This window comes from Ursus arctos, unplaced genomic scaffold, assembly GCF_023065955.2.
Source record: "Ursus arctos isolate Adak ecotype North America unplaced genomic scaffold, UrsArc2.0 scaffold_3, whole genome shotgun sequence".
NCBI classification, from domain to species: domain Eukaryota; kingdom Metazoa; phylum Chordata; class Mammalia; order Carnivora; family Ursidae; genus Ursus; species Ursus arctos.
In genome coordinates, this window is record NW_026622985.1 from 49,701,945 (window position 1) to 49,717,249 (window position 15,305).

Genomic DNA, 15,305 nt, shown 5'->3' on the forward strand with positions numbered 1-15,305 from the left:
AAAAGACAGCCATTTGGGGGGGAAATCATTGTAGTATTATGTGACTAAGTCCTCATATATAGAATAAATAAGTCCTGAAATTGACAAGAATAAGACAGTTCCAACAGAAAACCAAACAAAATCTAACAATTCACAACAGAGAATATCCAAATTGTCACCAACCATATGAAAAGTTGTTCAACTTTATCAGTCATAAGGGAAATGCAAATAAAGCCACAATATGATAGTACCCACCTACCAGACAAAGACAGAAAGTACCAAGTGTTAGTGAGAATATAGAGTAGCCATAATTCTCCTGCACTTTTGGGAGTTTATAAATGGGAAAACCACTTTAAAAAGTTGTTTGGCAGAATCTAAAAATGCTGAGCAGTTCTTCTCCTCAGTATGTATCTAGTAGAATTCTCTACATATGTTCATCCAATAAACATGTATAGGAATCTGTTCATAACAGAAAAAAACCTGGAACTATCCAAATGCCAGTCAGCAATAGTATGGATAAATAAATTTTGGTATATACAATGGAATTTTGCTCAGTAATAAGAATGAATGATCTACAACTATATACAACAAAATGGATGAATATCAAAAAACATAATTTGAACAAAACTTCACAGACATAGAAGGGTATATATTGCATGGTTCCACTTGTATAAAATACAACAGAAAATCAACCTAATCTATGCTCTTTAGTCAGGATAGTGATTACCAACAACAGAAAATCAAAACTAATCTATGCTGTTTGAAGTCAGGATAGTGATTACCGTTTGTGTGGATGAGCGGTAACAATGATTGAAGAGAGCCTGAAGAGAGTTTCAGAGTGCTGGTAATGACCTTTTTTTAATCTGGATACTATGCATCTAGATGTATTTGGTTTGTCAAAATGCATTATCTATACATTTATGTGTACTTTTCCATATCTGTAAGATACTTGTGAAAAAGTTAAAGACATGTATTACCTTGAATTCATACCCAACTAGTTAAGTAATATCCCCGTTTTAGAGAGGAAGAAAATAGTGAGTTTGTTACTGAATTACTTTTAGTTACTAATAGCCAGCCAACTATTACATAGCTCAAATTAAATGATCTTTAGTTTTCTGTCTAGTTCAAGATACTATAATTTTATAAATCCACCAAATTAGAATCTAATTAACTTTCTGATTTTCCTTTTATTCTAATTTTTATTAGCCTTCCTAATCTATTAAAGTTCAAATTTCTATATTCACAGATAAGTTTCCTTGATATTTAAAATAATACTACAGGGGCACCTGACTGGCTTAGTTGGTTGAGCATCCGACTCTTGATTTTGGCTCAGGTCATGATCTCAGGTTCGTGAGATCAAGCCCAGTGTCAGGCTCTGCAACTCATGGGGAGTCTGCTTGAGATTCTCTCTCTCCCTCTTCCTCTGCCCCTCCCTCCTACTTGTGTGTGCACTCTCTCTCTCTCTTTCTCTCAAATAAATAAATCTTTAAAAAGAAATAAAATAATACTTCAATAACCTTTCTTGAATATTGCTGTTTGTTATTTGTATTAATTTCATATTTATTTTCTATATTTACTGTTTGGTAGGCAAGCAAAGGTCGAACTACAATTGTCATAGCACACCGACTTTCCACTATTCGAAGTGCAGATCTCATTGTGACTATGAAAGATGGAATGGTGGTGGAAAAAGGAAAACATGCTGAACTAATGGCAAAGCAAGGTCTATATTATTCGCTTGCAATGTCACAGGTATGTTTATGTGACATAATGCTATGTTAGCAGAGGTTTTTTTTTAACTTTTCAGAGATCATACCACAGATGTCCTGAATCATAATCTTAGTTTTCACAAAGTAACCAAGGTTTATTTATAATTCCTTAATGAAGAGATTCAGTGTGACTAATATCCTCAGCATTGTGCTAGATAATATGGTGAAAATGAAAGAATTAATGAGTACATAACACCTAATAGTTGCCAGGCACACTGCAGATAGGCTTCAAAGTTTGTACATGGCAGATCCAGAACAGTATAACTCTATATACTGTCATCTTTTCATTAGAACACAAATTTAACACACAATCCCCACTTAAATACTGAAAACTTAGCTACAGAGGCAAAATGAAGAATCCTGCATATGGATGTTACAAAATATAGAAGTAACCAAAGTTGGTGGGGATAAGGGGAGCTAGATTACCCATGGAAGGTTTCATGAAGAGGCCTTGAAGACTAGAAGGTGTGAGTTAGAAAAGGAGAAGTCTGCGTAGGTGGAACAGCACCACAGAGGTAAGAAGGAACTTGGTGTGCAACAAACAGAAAGATCAGCCTTCCTTCCATGAGTAAAGATGATTGTTGGGAGAATAATCAAAAACAGTTGTATTAGAAAGCCAAGTCATGGAAGTTCTAAGGAACCAGGCAGAAGAGTTTTGTTGTTTTTTTTTCTTCCACTCTGACTTACCTTACTGTGTCAGAATCACCTAACACAGTGCCTGACACACAGTGGGCATTCAATAAATGCCTGCTGAATGAAGGAATGTACACACAAATGTATATGTATATAAACCACATCTTCTCAGGTAGACCAGAAAGCTTATGGTAGCCAATCAAAAGAAGGCATGATAATGCTGGAGGCACTCTTGCAAATTTCCTTTTTTAGGATTCACATTTCTGCATGCCAGGTGATCTCACATAGTTTTTTCATTAGGACACATTAATGTAAATTATAGGAATTAGGCTGTAGATAACTTCCTCCTTCTGGCCCAGGCTTCTCTTGACCTGGAAGACAGTCTTTTTTTCAAGGGCTCATGTACAGACAACAAATCTCACCCCTTTGCAGTTTATTTTACTTCTGCAACTTTCTGATTATATTTTTGATGTCAATATTTATTTCATATATAAAGAACTTATACAACTCAACACCAAAAAAAAAAAAAAAATCCAATTAGAAATGGGCAGAAGACATAAATAGACATTTATCCAAAGAAAACATTCAGACGGCCAACATGAAAAGCTGCTCAACATTACTCATCATCAGGGAAATGCAAATCAAAACTACAATAAGAAATCACCTCACACCTGTCATAATGGCTAAAATAAAAAACATAAGAAACAACAAGTGTTGGTGAAGATGTATGTGGAGAAAAAGGAATCTTCATGCACTATTGGTGGGAATGCAAACTGGTGGAGCCACTGTGGAAAACCGTGTGCAGGGTCCTCAAAAAGTTAAAAATAGAACTACCCTCTGACCCAGTAATTGCACTACTTGATATTTACCCGAAAAATACAAAAACACTAATCAAAGGGAAACATGCACCCCTATGTTTATTGCAGCTTTAGTTACAATAGCCAAATTGTGGAAGCAACACAAGTGTCCATTGATTGAAAAATGGATAAAGAAGATGTGGTGTATATATACAATGGAATATTATTCAGCCATAAAAATAATGAAATTTTGTCATTGGCGACAACATGAATGGAGCTAGAGAGTATAATGCTCAGTGAAATAGTTCAGTCAGAGAAAGACAAATACCATTTCACTCATATGTGGAATTTAAGAAACAAATAAACAAAGGAAAAAAGAGAGAGAGAGAAACCAAGAAAGAGACTCAAACTTTTAAAGAACAAACTGATGATTACCAGAGGGGAGGTGGGGGGGGAGGGGAGGGTAAATTAAATAGGTCATGGGGATTAAAGAGTACACTTATCATCACCAGCACTGAGTAATGTATAGAATTGTTGAATCACTATATTGTATATGTGAAACTAATATAACACTGTATGTTAACTATACTGGAATTAAAATTTAAAACTTAAGAAATAATATTATTTCACAAATTAGGAAATTTAGAAAGTTATGACCCTCCATCTCCTCATCAAACTTAAAACTTCACATTTAAAACCCTAGCTTTCTCCACAATCTAGAATGAATTATTTTTAAACATCTGCTATAAAGCAGTGATAATAAAAAAAATTTGAAAATATAATCTTATATTGATTCAAAAACTGCTAGCTCCAATTTTATTTCACATTAGGCCACATTTTCCTTTAAAAATAAGAGTTAGCTGTTATATGGCAGTTGAATTTGCATGATTTTCATTCCACAGTAGACTTAATAATTTATGAAATTATGAAGTTCAATATTTTCAAACTAGTAAGTATAATAATAAAAGAAAATAGCTATGGTTAAATTAACCCTGTTTTGAGATTTTTTTTTTAAACCACTACACTCAAATCTTTCTTTGAAGTAATATGTCTTTATTTTTCATTATAATTAAACAAAAACTCTATTAGGTCTTAGGTAAAAGAGTTTCACAATGTAAGGAAAATAAAAATGGAGTGTTTGTGGTATAAATGTATAAATATTTAAAACACCTTGTTCAAAATGGATTAGTAGTCTCTCATTACCTAAAATAATGTTCATTCTGATAAAACAATACCATTTTTAATATTCAATGAACAACTACAATATTCTAGGTAGTGCATAGTAAATATAACATCCATGATATTTACATAGACAGTAACTCATTTCTGAAACTCTAGAAGTGCTTATTTGCCACTATGCCTATATTGTCCAAATGAATCAGTTTATTAGAATCCATGATGATCATAAGTACTAAGAGAATCAATCCCAAGAAACAGTATAGCAGTGGTTAGGATTGTGGGCTCTGGAGAAACTGTTAATTTGAAATCTTGATTCTGCCGCTTAATAGTTTTAGGACCTTAGGTGAGTTCTTTAAATTCACTGTGCCTCAGTTTTCTAACCTTTAACATGAGGAAAATAATAGTAACTTATTTATGAATTACTGTGAGTATTAAATAAGTGATTGATATAAAGTGCTTACTAAATTTTATTGTTGGCATACTAAATTTTATTATATTATTAATATTACCATTATCCAATCAAACTTTTTATAAAAGTTCAAACCGTGAAGATTAATGCTGTAATTATTTATCTTGAACATACATGATTATTTTCAGACCTATTCCTTTTCACGTGAAAAATAAATAAAAACAGGTAGAGACAGACACATACCAAAACTTCCTGTCATCATTATTTTGTCAAAGAACTTGTCTTTGACTTGTTAAAGAACCATCTTAGATAAATTTATTTTGAGAAGGGATCAAAATTTTATTTTAAACTTGCCACTAAGTAAATAGCTCCTGAAAAAAGCCAAATAAAAGATTTCTTTCGTGGTAGATAAATTTATAGAAAAAAGAGAAAGTGATAGCATAGAAGAATGTCTGATTGAAGATGTTAGGATACTATAAGGCTTGAGGGCACGTATTGCATGGTGCACTGGGTGTTATACGCAACTAATGAATCATCGAACTTTACATCAAAAACCAGGGCTGTACTGTATGGTGACTAACATAATATAATAAAAAAATATTACTATTTAAAAAAAAGGATACTATAAGGCTGGTTAAAGTGTACTGTACTTTGAAATGCCTGATTAACAGTTGTTAAGCTTGTCAAAGAATCACAGTCACTGGATAGCCTTCCATGTGCATATTCTCCTTTGCACCTAAATCCACCTAAGGCTTTCTGTCTCTGCTCCACACCCTGGTCTGGGACACCATCATCCAAATTGAGCTGTTCATTTCTGTCTTGTCTCCCTCCCCATCTCTTCATGGGGAAGCCACAAATTTATTCACACCAGATTCAGATGAGCAGAAAATATGTAGTTCCTTTATTTCACTAAATTTGGTCTCATATCTCTGAGTAGCGAAAAAAACAAAAACTAGACTTAGAGCAATCTGGTTTAGAACTTCATCCTATCCTGTAATTTAAACAGTTTTTTTTTGTTTTTGTTTTTTAAGTTAACTTGATGACTCTGGAATTTCTTATTCTCTAGGAGCTGGTCCTACTGATTTTGCTTTCTGAACAGTTTGGAATGGGCAGCAGTTGCAGGCCTGGAAAGTCTCCTGAGATATCTCTCAGGCCCAGGGCCAACATCACATTTAAGTGCCTAGCTAGACATTATAAATTTATAAGCTCCATAAAAGGCTACGAAAAAAGAGTCAGAAAGAGTATCTTTGAGTCATCTCCCTCACAAAGCTCTTTTTACTAAAATCTGTCCCTACTAGTGGAATAATTGTTTTGAACTAAGGCATTGTTTTCTCCAGTTAATTATACAAGTCTTTTGAAAAGAAGGCATAATAAGCTATTGTCACCCACTAACATTTTAGTATAAGTTGGACTTACTAGCTCTCTATCAAGCCTGAAAACTTCAGCAAGAGCTGCACAAGAATATATCACTTTCAGTATCAGAAGCAATACAGTTTTAGAAGGATGCTCAATAAAAGTCTTTCGAATTCTGAAAACATTATTCTAATAGTAACATGTATATTCTTCACTTAAGGATATTAAAAAAGCTGATGAACAGATGGAATCAATGTCTACTGAAAAAAGTATCAACTCAGCTCCTCTGTGCTCTCTGAATACCATCAAGTCAGACCTTCCTGACAAGTCTGAAGAATCCATCCAATATAAAGAGGTAATGGTTTAACTATCAACAAGTTTTATCCACATGTTCTCCAATTAATTTTTATTTAATTCTTGTAATATTTAGAATTTACAATAAAATATAACTATAACATTAAAGCATAAGTCTTTCCCAGACTTCACTATAGTATCACTGTGATGCTCTAAGAAAGTGGCCCTCAAATAAGACCATTTATGTCACAGGTCATTTGGGGGCAAGAAAATTCTTAAGAATGGGCTTGTTCTTTTTCTAGTTCCTTTAGGCATAATAGGATTTGGCTAGTAAAAATTAAGAGAACTCTTAAGAATGCAGAGGTAGCAGATAAAAGTAGCAACCACTACTGAGGTTGAAATAGAGGCCCAAGGAAGAGCCCTAATCCTTCTCCCCCAGTCAAGGCTGAGATTCATGCCTTACTTCAGAGGGCACAGCTTTGGTTCACTGGATGGCAGTGAAGTTGCTAAGGTACCTCACTGGTGGGGTTTGCTGGAAATCTGTCCTGTTGCATGCCAGAACCTACTAGGTACCAGGAGAAGCTACAGGGCACTGTTGAAACCAGGAGCTGGAGAGGTTGCCCTCTGTAGGAGTCAAGTACAGTACCATGTGTAGGTGGGTGCAGGCATTAATGACCTGAATAAAATACAGGCTGATGCTGTCTGGGTCCCCTGGTTACACCTCTCCTGGCCAAGCCAAGAGCTGGAGAAAGCACTTGGTGGCCAAACATAAGAGAAAACTGTACTCAGCAGGCACCTACTCTGACAAAACTGTATAAGCAGAGCAGCAGAGAGAAAAGCTTATCCTGGAGGAGCCTTCCCAGAAAACCACCAGAAAGAGCAGGAAGTAAAATTCCCTCCTCCTGCAATTTTTTCCCAGTACCTTCAACAGACAGGGCTTGACATCTTACTAACTGGTAAAAGAAAAATATTTATAAGGCAAAAGGGTGAATTTGGACCCAAGAGGTAATAAATCAGTAACCAGGACAAAGATGGTATTATTTTAAATAGGGGGAATAGCTAATATAAGGGCCTGGAGTTGGGGGTATCAGTGACTAAGAAGAGAGGGATGGGCAGAGAGTTGTGTGAGACACTCAGGGACCAGATCTTACAGCACCTTGTAGACCATAATATCGGTTTTAGATTCTTTTCTTACTCTAACAGAAAGTCATCAGGGGTTTTTAACCAATAATCCATGACCCACAAGGAAAATCTGGATAGAATTCAGAGGCAACTATCCTGAATATAAAAAAAATCATAACTTTTTCCCCACCTATTATTGATAAAAATTTAATTTTATTATGAATATAAATAACAAACTACATTAGTATTACCAGTGCCTATGATGTCACCAATGAAAATCACACAATTTTTTTTTAAAGATTTACTCATTTATTTGACAGACAGTATACATGAGCAGGGGAACAGCAGAGAGACAGGGAGAGAGAGAATCTCAAGCAGACTCCCCCACTGAGCTCAGAGCCAATGTTGGGCTCGATCTCATGACCCTGAGATCATGACCTGAGTCAAACTCAAGAGTCACATGCTTAACCGACTGAGCCACCCAGGCACCCCTAAAAATCACAGAAATTTTGATATCGCATTACAGTTGCTATAGATATGTTACAATCATCACTATTATATCTTGTTATTTAATGTGCTAATAATGAAACACAAGCATAACTATCACAACTTTGAATTTTTTGTTAAATATTTTGAATACTATATTTCGATCAGTTGGTTTTCTTTGAGACCTATGGGTTATTTAGCCCATTGTTACAAATTCTTCTCATAAGGAATCCTCAGACTTCACCAGTCTTCCAAAGGGTTCATGACACAAAGCAGGCTGAGAACTATTGCATTAAGAGGGTCTTATTCAGAAGAGTGCATGAACTGATTTATCTGATTTGACTGCTGTGTGGAGAATGGTGTTTGGGAACCAGAGTGGGATCAAGGACAACAGGGCAGGGAAGAGATGATGCTGGTTAAGTAATAGACCTGATGGACCTGATTAAAGCTATCTAATGAAAAATCAATTATAGATGGAGAAGCAACTAGGATAGGAAAAATTTTAATTTAGGTAGGAAAGCAGTAACCAACAAAGGAGCCTAAAGAATAACTGGAAAATAAAAGAAAAGCCAAGAGAGTGTGGTATCACAGAGGCTAACAAAGAAAACTGTTACAGCTATAGGAAACAAACCGAGGGTTACCAGAGAGGAGGGGTAAATGGGTGATGGGCATTAAGGAGGGCACATGATGTAATGAACATTGGGTGTTATATGCAACTGATGAATCACTGAACTCTACCTCTGAAACTAATAACACACTATATGATAATTAATTGAATTTAAATAAAATAACCTTTTAAATAAATAAATAAATAAATTTAATTTTCCCTTGTTTCCTAAAAAATTTTTTTAAAAACGGGGCTCCTGGATGGCACAGCGGTTAAGTGTCTGCCTTCGGCTCAGGGCATGATCCTGGTGTTATGGGATCGAGCCCCACATCAGGCTCCTCCGCTATGAGCCTGCTTCTTCCTCTCCCACTCCCCCTGCTTGTGTTCCCTCTCTTGCTGGCTGTCTCTCTCTCTGTTGAATAAATAAATAAAATCTTTAAAAATATAAAAAATAAAAAATAAATTAAAAAAAAAGAAAAGTGTTACAAAAAAGCAAGAGATCATTTGTGTCAATTGCTGTGAAAACCAGATGAAATTAGAGATTTCTGCTTCCAACCAAGGTAGGTTAACAGGGACTGGATTTACCTTTTGGCTTGAAACACCTAAGAAATGGAACAAAACATGTGAAACAGTTTTCTAACATTGGACATCGGGCAGAACAAGATTATGATCTCTGAGGAAAGGGAAACAAATGAGGAGAATCTTATCATTGCTCCAGGTTACTGCCTGGGTTGTTTCTAAGCCTCAGAGCTAGGACAGAAAACCCATGCAGAACCCAGGAAGCCAAAATAGTGAGCATCCCCAGAGCAAAGAATGAAAAAGAGAGCTTCTCAGAGTTCCAGCAATTTCCATAAGTTCTCCATTGAGTTTTCATCTGAGTACTGATCAGCAGAAAACTGATAAAGACAGAGGAAAGATCTACCCGAAAGGATGAAAGGAACAGTCCTTTCACACAGGTTCACAAAGGGTCAGGAATAGTTCTTATTCTTTTTTAAGTTTTTATTTTAATTCCAGTTAGTTAACATACAGCGTTATATTAGTTTCAGGTATACAATACAGTGATTCAACACTTCCATACATCACCCGGTGCTCATCAGAACAAGTGCAATCCTTAATCCCCATCACCTATTTAACCCATCCCCTTCCCTCTGGTAACCATCAGTTTAAGAGTAATTATTAAACCAGCCAGAATGAGCAGTCGCTAAATTAATGGGTTGTTGAGTTGGATATTAAGGAAAATATTACCCTGGGAGGTGGGGGCAAGGGGGTAGAAATACCCCCCTGCTAAATGCAGTTCTGAGCCCAACTAACAAAGCCTAAAAGCAAACCTCAAAACGATCAGACTATTTCCAAGTAATTTAAATGTGTTCCAGTACAAAGCTCAATAATATATGTAAGAATTCAAAAACACTGGGCACCTGGCTACCTCAGTTGGTAGAGCATGCAACTCTTGATTTCAGGGTTGTAATTTGAGGCCCATATTGGGTGTAGAGATTACTTAAAAAATAAAATTTTGGTGCATCAGTTGGTTAAGCGTCTGACTTTAGCTCAGATCATGATCTTGGGGTCCTGGGATCAAGCCCTGCATAGGATTCCTCGCTCAGCAGCAAGTCTTCTTGACCCTCTGCCCCTCCACCACTTACACCTGTGTGTGCGCACTCTCTCTCTCTCTCTCAAATAAATAACTAAAATCTTTTAAAAGAAATAAAATCTTAAAAAAAGAAGGAGAGAATTAAAAAAAAAACCCAGTGAGTAAAATTTAGTGTCTGGCATCGAATAAAAAATCACCAGACAAGTAAAGAAGGAGGAAAATAGTTCCCAAAATGAAGAGAAACTAAATCAACAGAAATAGACCCAGAAGTGACACACTTGGTAGAATTAGTAGGAATAATAAACAGTTATTATGATTATATTTTATATGTTCCCAAAGGAAAGGCAAAAACATTTGAATGAACAGTGAAATTTTTCCCCAAATTTGGTGAAAACAAAAAACTCACAGATCCAAGAAGCTTATTAATAAATTCCAAATGCAAGACACATAAGGTACACTATGTGAAGGCACGTCATAATAAAATTGCTTAAAACCTGTAATAAGAAGAAAAATTTAAAACAGCCAGAGAAAATCAGCATAATATGTATAAAGGGGAAAAAATAAGAAAATCACTAACTTCTCATTAGAAACAGTGCAAACATTTGCTGCAACATGGACGGCACTGGAGGAGATAATGCTAAATGAAATAAGTCAAGCAGAGAAAGACAACTATCATATGATTTCTCTCATCTATGGAACATAAGAACTAGGATGATCGGTAGGGGAAGAAAGGGATAAAGAAGGGGGGGTAATCAGAAGGGGGAATGAAACACGAGAGACTATGGACTATGAGAAACAAACTGAGGGCCTCAGAGGGGAGGGGTGGGGGAATGGGATAGACCGGTGATGGGTAGTAAGGAGGGCACGTATTGCATGGTGCACTGGGTGTTATACGCAACTAATGTATCATCAAGCTTTACATCGGAAACCGGGGATGTACTGTATGGTGACTAACATAATATAATAAAAAATCATTAAAAAAAAAAAAAAAGAAACAGTGCAAACAAGAAGACAATAAAGTGATATATTTAAACTACTAAAATGAAAAAAAGCTCAAATTAAAATGCTGCATGCAGAAAAATATTTCTCAAAATTGAAGGCAAAGTACAGAATTTTTCAGGGGAAAAAAAGGCTGAAATAATTTATCACCAGGAGACCTACACTACCAGAAATGTTAAAAGAAGGCCTTCAGGCAGAAGGAAAATGATACCAAATGGAAATCTGAATCTACACAAAGGAATGAAAAATATCAAAAATAGTAAATAGATGTGTTAATATAATAATGGTTAATAGTGATTAATTTAAGTAGGCTTCATGCCCAGCATGGGCCTTGAACTCATGACCCTGAGATCAAGAGTCTCATGCTCTACTGACTAAGCCAGCCAGGTACCCCAATACTGTTTTTTTAAGTATGTGTTTAAAATAATTTACTTTTCTTTTTTTTTTTTAAAGATTTTTTATTTATTTATTCGACAGAGATAGAGACAGCCAGCGAGAGAGGGAACACAAGCAGGGGGAGTGGGAGAGGAAGAAGCAGGCTCATAGCGGAGGAGCCTGATGTGGGGCTCGATCCCAGAACACTGGGATCACGCCCTGAGCTGAAGGCAGACGCTTAACCGCTGTGCCACCCAGGCGCCCCAATAATTTACTTTTCTAAGAAAAAAATAACATTATGGTGTAAGGTTTATAACAGAAATATAAGTAAAAATGTGTAAAAACAATAGCCAAATGACTAGCAAGGAGAAATGGAAATATTCTATTTTAAGGTTCCTAAATGATATGCAGTATTACTTGAAGGTAGACTGTGATGTTAATAGTAGTCAAAGTTAAAAAAAAAAAATAGTAGTCGAAGTTGATTTCAGAGCAAAACAAACAAACAAACAAACCAGGAATAAAGAGGGTTTTTTTTTTTCATAATTTTTGAAAGATCAATTTATCAAGAACCAAAAAGAGCAATAAAAATTCACAATTTTATTAGAGATTTTAAAACCTCTCTTAACTATTGCTAAAACAAGGAGACAAATATTCAGCAGGGATATAGATGACTTTAATAGCACTCTCAACCAGCTTAACCTAATAGACACTTATAAGACTCCACCTATAAGGAGAAAAATACACATTTTCTCAAATGCATCCGAAACGTTTATCAAGATAGACCATATTCTAAGTCATAACACAGGTCTCCATATATTTTTAAAAATTCAAATAATGAGGGGCGCCTGGGTGGCACAGCGGTTAAGCGTCTGCCTTCGGCTCAGGGCGTGATCCCGGCGTTCTGGGATCGAGCCCCACATCAGGCTCCTCCGCTATGAGCCTGCTTCTTCCTCTCCCACTCCCCCTGCTTGTGTTCCCTCTCTCGCTGGCTGTCTCTCTCTCTGTCGAATAAATAAATAAAATCTTTAAAAAAAAAAAATTCAAATAATGCAAAGTATATTACTTAACCAAAGTAGAATTACATCAGAAATCAAAAACAGAGGGACAGCTGGCTGGCTCAGTTGGTAGATCGTGCAACTCTTGATCTCAGAGTTGTAGGTTCAAACCCCACATTGGGTGTATAGATTAGTTAAAAATAAAATTGTTAAGAAAAAGAAAAGAAATCAAGAACATAAAGTGGCCTGGAAATCTTGAAATACTTGGAAGCTAAGCAACTCACTTCTAAATAATGCATGGATCAAAGAAGAAATCAAAGGAAAAATTCAAAAGTATTTTGAACTAAATGAAAATGAAACCAAACATAATTAAAATGTGCCCTGTGGTCCAGCAATTGTACTACTAGGTATTTACCCAAAGAATACAAAAGTACTAATTCAAAGGGATACATGCACCCAGCTGTTTATAGCAGCATTATCTACAATAACCAAATTATGGAAACATCCCAAGTGTCCATCAACTGATGAATGAATAAAGAAGATGTGGTAAATATACACAAAGGAATATTACTCAGCCATAAAAAAGAATGAAATCTTGCCATTTGCAATGACACGGATGGAGCTAGAGTATTATGCTAAGCGAAGTAAGTCAGAGAAAGACAAATACTGTATGATTTCATTCATATGTGGAATTTAAGAAACAAAACAAATAAGCAAAGAGTAAAAAAGAGAGAGAGAAGCAAACCAAGAAACAAACTCTTAACTACAGAGAACAAACTGAGGATTACCAGGGAGGAGATGGCTGGGGGGATGGATTAAATAGGTGATGGGGATTAAAGAGTGCACTTGTCATGATGAGCACCAGGTGATGTATGAAAGTGTTGAAACACTATATTGTACACCAACTGGAATTTAAATTAAAACTTTAAAAAAATAACTCGAGTTTTAAAAAAATGTATAAGATGAGAGTTAAAGTAGTATTGAGAAAGAAATTTATATAACTAAACCCCTATATTATATAAAAAGGAAAGACCTCAAATTAATAAACTTACCCCTTAAGAAACGAAAAGGGAGAATATAATTATAAAAAAAAAATCAATGAAATCCAAAGCTGGTTCTCTGAAAGCATCAATAAACTGAAAAACCACTGGACTGACTGAACAAATTAAGAAAAAACACACAAATACCAATATCAAGAATGAGAATGGTAACATCACTACAGGTTCTACAGATATTAAAAGAATAATTAGATAATCTTATGAAAACATTAATGAAAATAAATCCTTCAACTCAGATGAAATGGACAAATTCTTTGAAAGGCACAAACTACCAAAGCCCACTCAAGAATAAATTAATTTAAAAAAGAGTAAATTAATAGCTTGAATAATCTTACATCTATTAAAAGGAAATTGAATTTGTAATGAAAACATTTTCCCCAAAGAAATGTCAGGCCCAGTTGGCTTAACTGGTGAATTCTACCAAACAGTAAAGTGAAGAGGAAGGAGCTCTTATTTTACGAGACCAATATTACTCTGGTATTAAAATTAGCAAAGATGTTACAATAAAGCAAAATTATAGATAAATATCCAACAATGAACATAGACGGAAAAATTCTTAACAAAATTTTAGTAAATCTAATGAATACTATATAAAAAAGAATAATACATCATCACCAAGTAGGATTTATCTAAGATGTACAAGCTTGGTTTAACATTAAGAAATTAACATAACTCCTCTAATTAAAAAAAATTAAAAGAAAAATACTGTCTAATCATCTCAATCACTGCAGAAAATTCATTTGACAGAACGCACTGTCTATTCCTGATAACTCTCAGAAAACTAGGAATTGAAAGAAATTGTCTCAATCTGATAAAGGGCATCAACAAAAAATCTACAGCTAAAATCATTCTCAATGGTGAGAGACTAAGATTAAGAACAAGGCAAGGATGTACACTTTTCACCACTTCTAGTCAACATTGTGCCAAGTTCCAGCCTGTGCAATAAGGCCAGAAAAAAAAAAGGTATCCAGATAGGAAAGAAAGATATAAAACTGTCTTTATTCAGAGATAACATGATTATTTATGTAAACAATCCTATGGAATGTACCCCAAAAAAGGTACTAAAACAGGTAATTGAGCTTAGCAAGGTGGCAGAATACATGATCAATATATAAAAATCAAAAATAGGATTGAAATTTTAAAAATAATGTCATATATAGTAGTATCAAAAATATGAAATACTTGGGAATAAATTGGATAAGCAAAAATTATAAGATCCACACACCAAAATACATAAAATATCACTAAGGAAAATGAAAGGAGACCTAAATAAATTGAAGAATACACCATGTACATGAATAAGAAGATTCAGTATCATCGAGGGGGGTGTGGTGGAGTAGTAGGAGACCTAAATCTCATCTGGTTCCAGGAATTCAGCTAGATAGCTATCAAACCATTCTGAACACCTATGAATTCAACAGGAGGTCGAAGAAAAGAATAGCAGCAACTCTATGAACAGAAAAGCAACCACTTTCTGCAAGGTAGGACATGTGGAGAAGTGAATCTGAGGCGATATGGGAAGATAGACCGCACAGGGGAAGGAGCCTCCGTTAGGCGGCTACTGGCAAGTGATAGAGCAGCGGAGCACAAAATCAGAACTTTTATAAGTCTGGTCCCGTGAGGGACGTCGCTCTGGTGGCTAAGAGGGGGTTTGCTGGAACA

The 15,305-nt window shown here is 35.3% G+C and overlaps 1 protein-coding gene across 1 annotated transcript in view; it reads left to right on the top strand.

Moving 5' to 3' along the window:
- Window positions 1–15,305, top strand: part of ABCB5 (ATP binding cassette subfamily B member 5) — a 116,904-nt gene that overhangs the window by 55,877 nt on the left and 45,722 nt on the right. Inside the window, exons 14-15 of the mRNA XM_026507252.1 lie at window positions 1,567–1,728; window positions 6,337–6,471. Coding sequence (XP_026363037.1) covers window positions 1,567–1,728; window positions 6,337–6,471 — 297 coding nt within the window. The remainder of the gene's footprint in view (window positions 1–1,566; window positions 1,729–6,336; window positions 6,472–15,305) is intronic.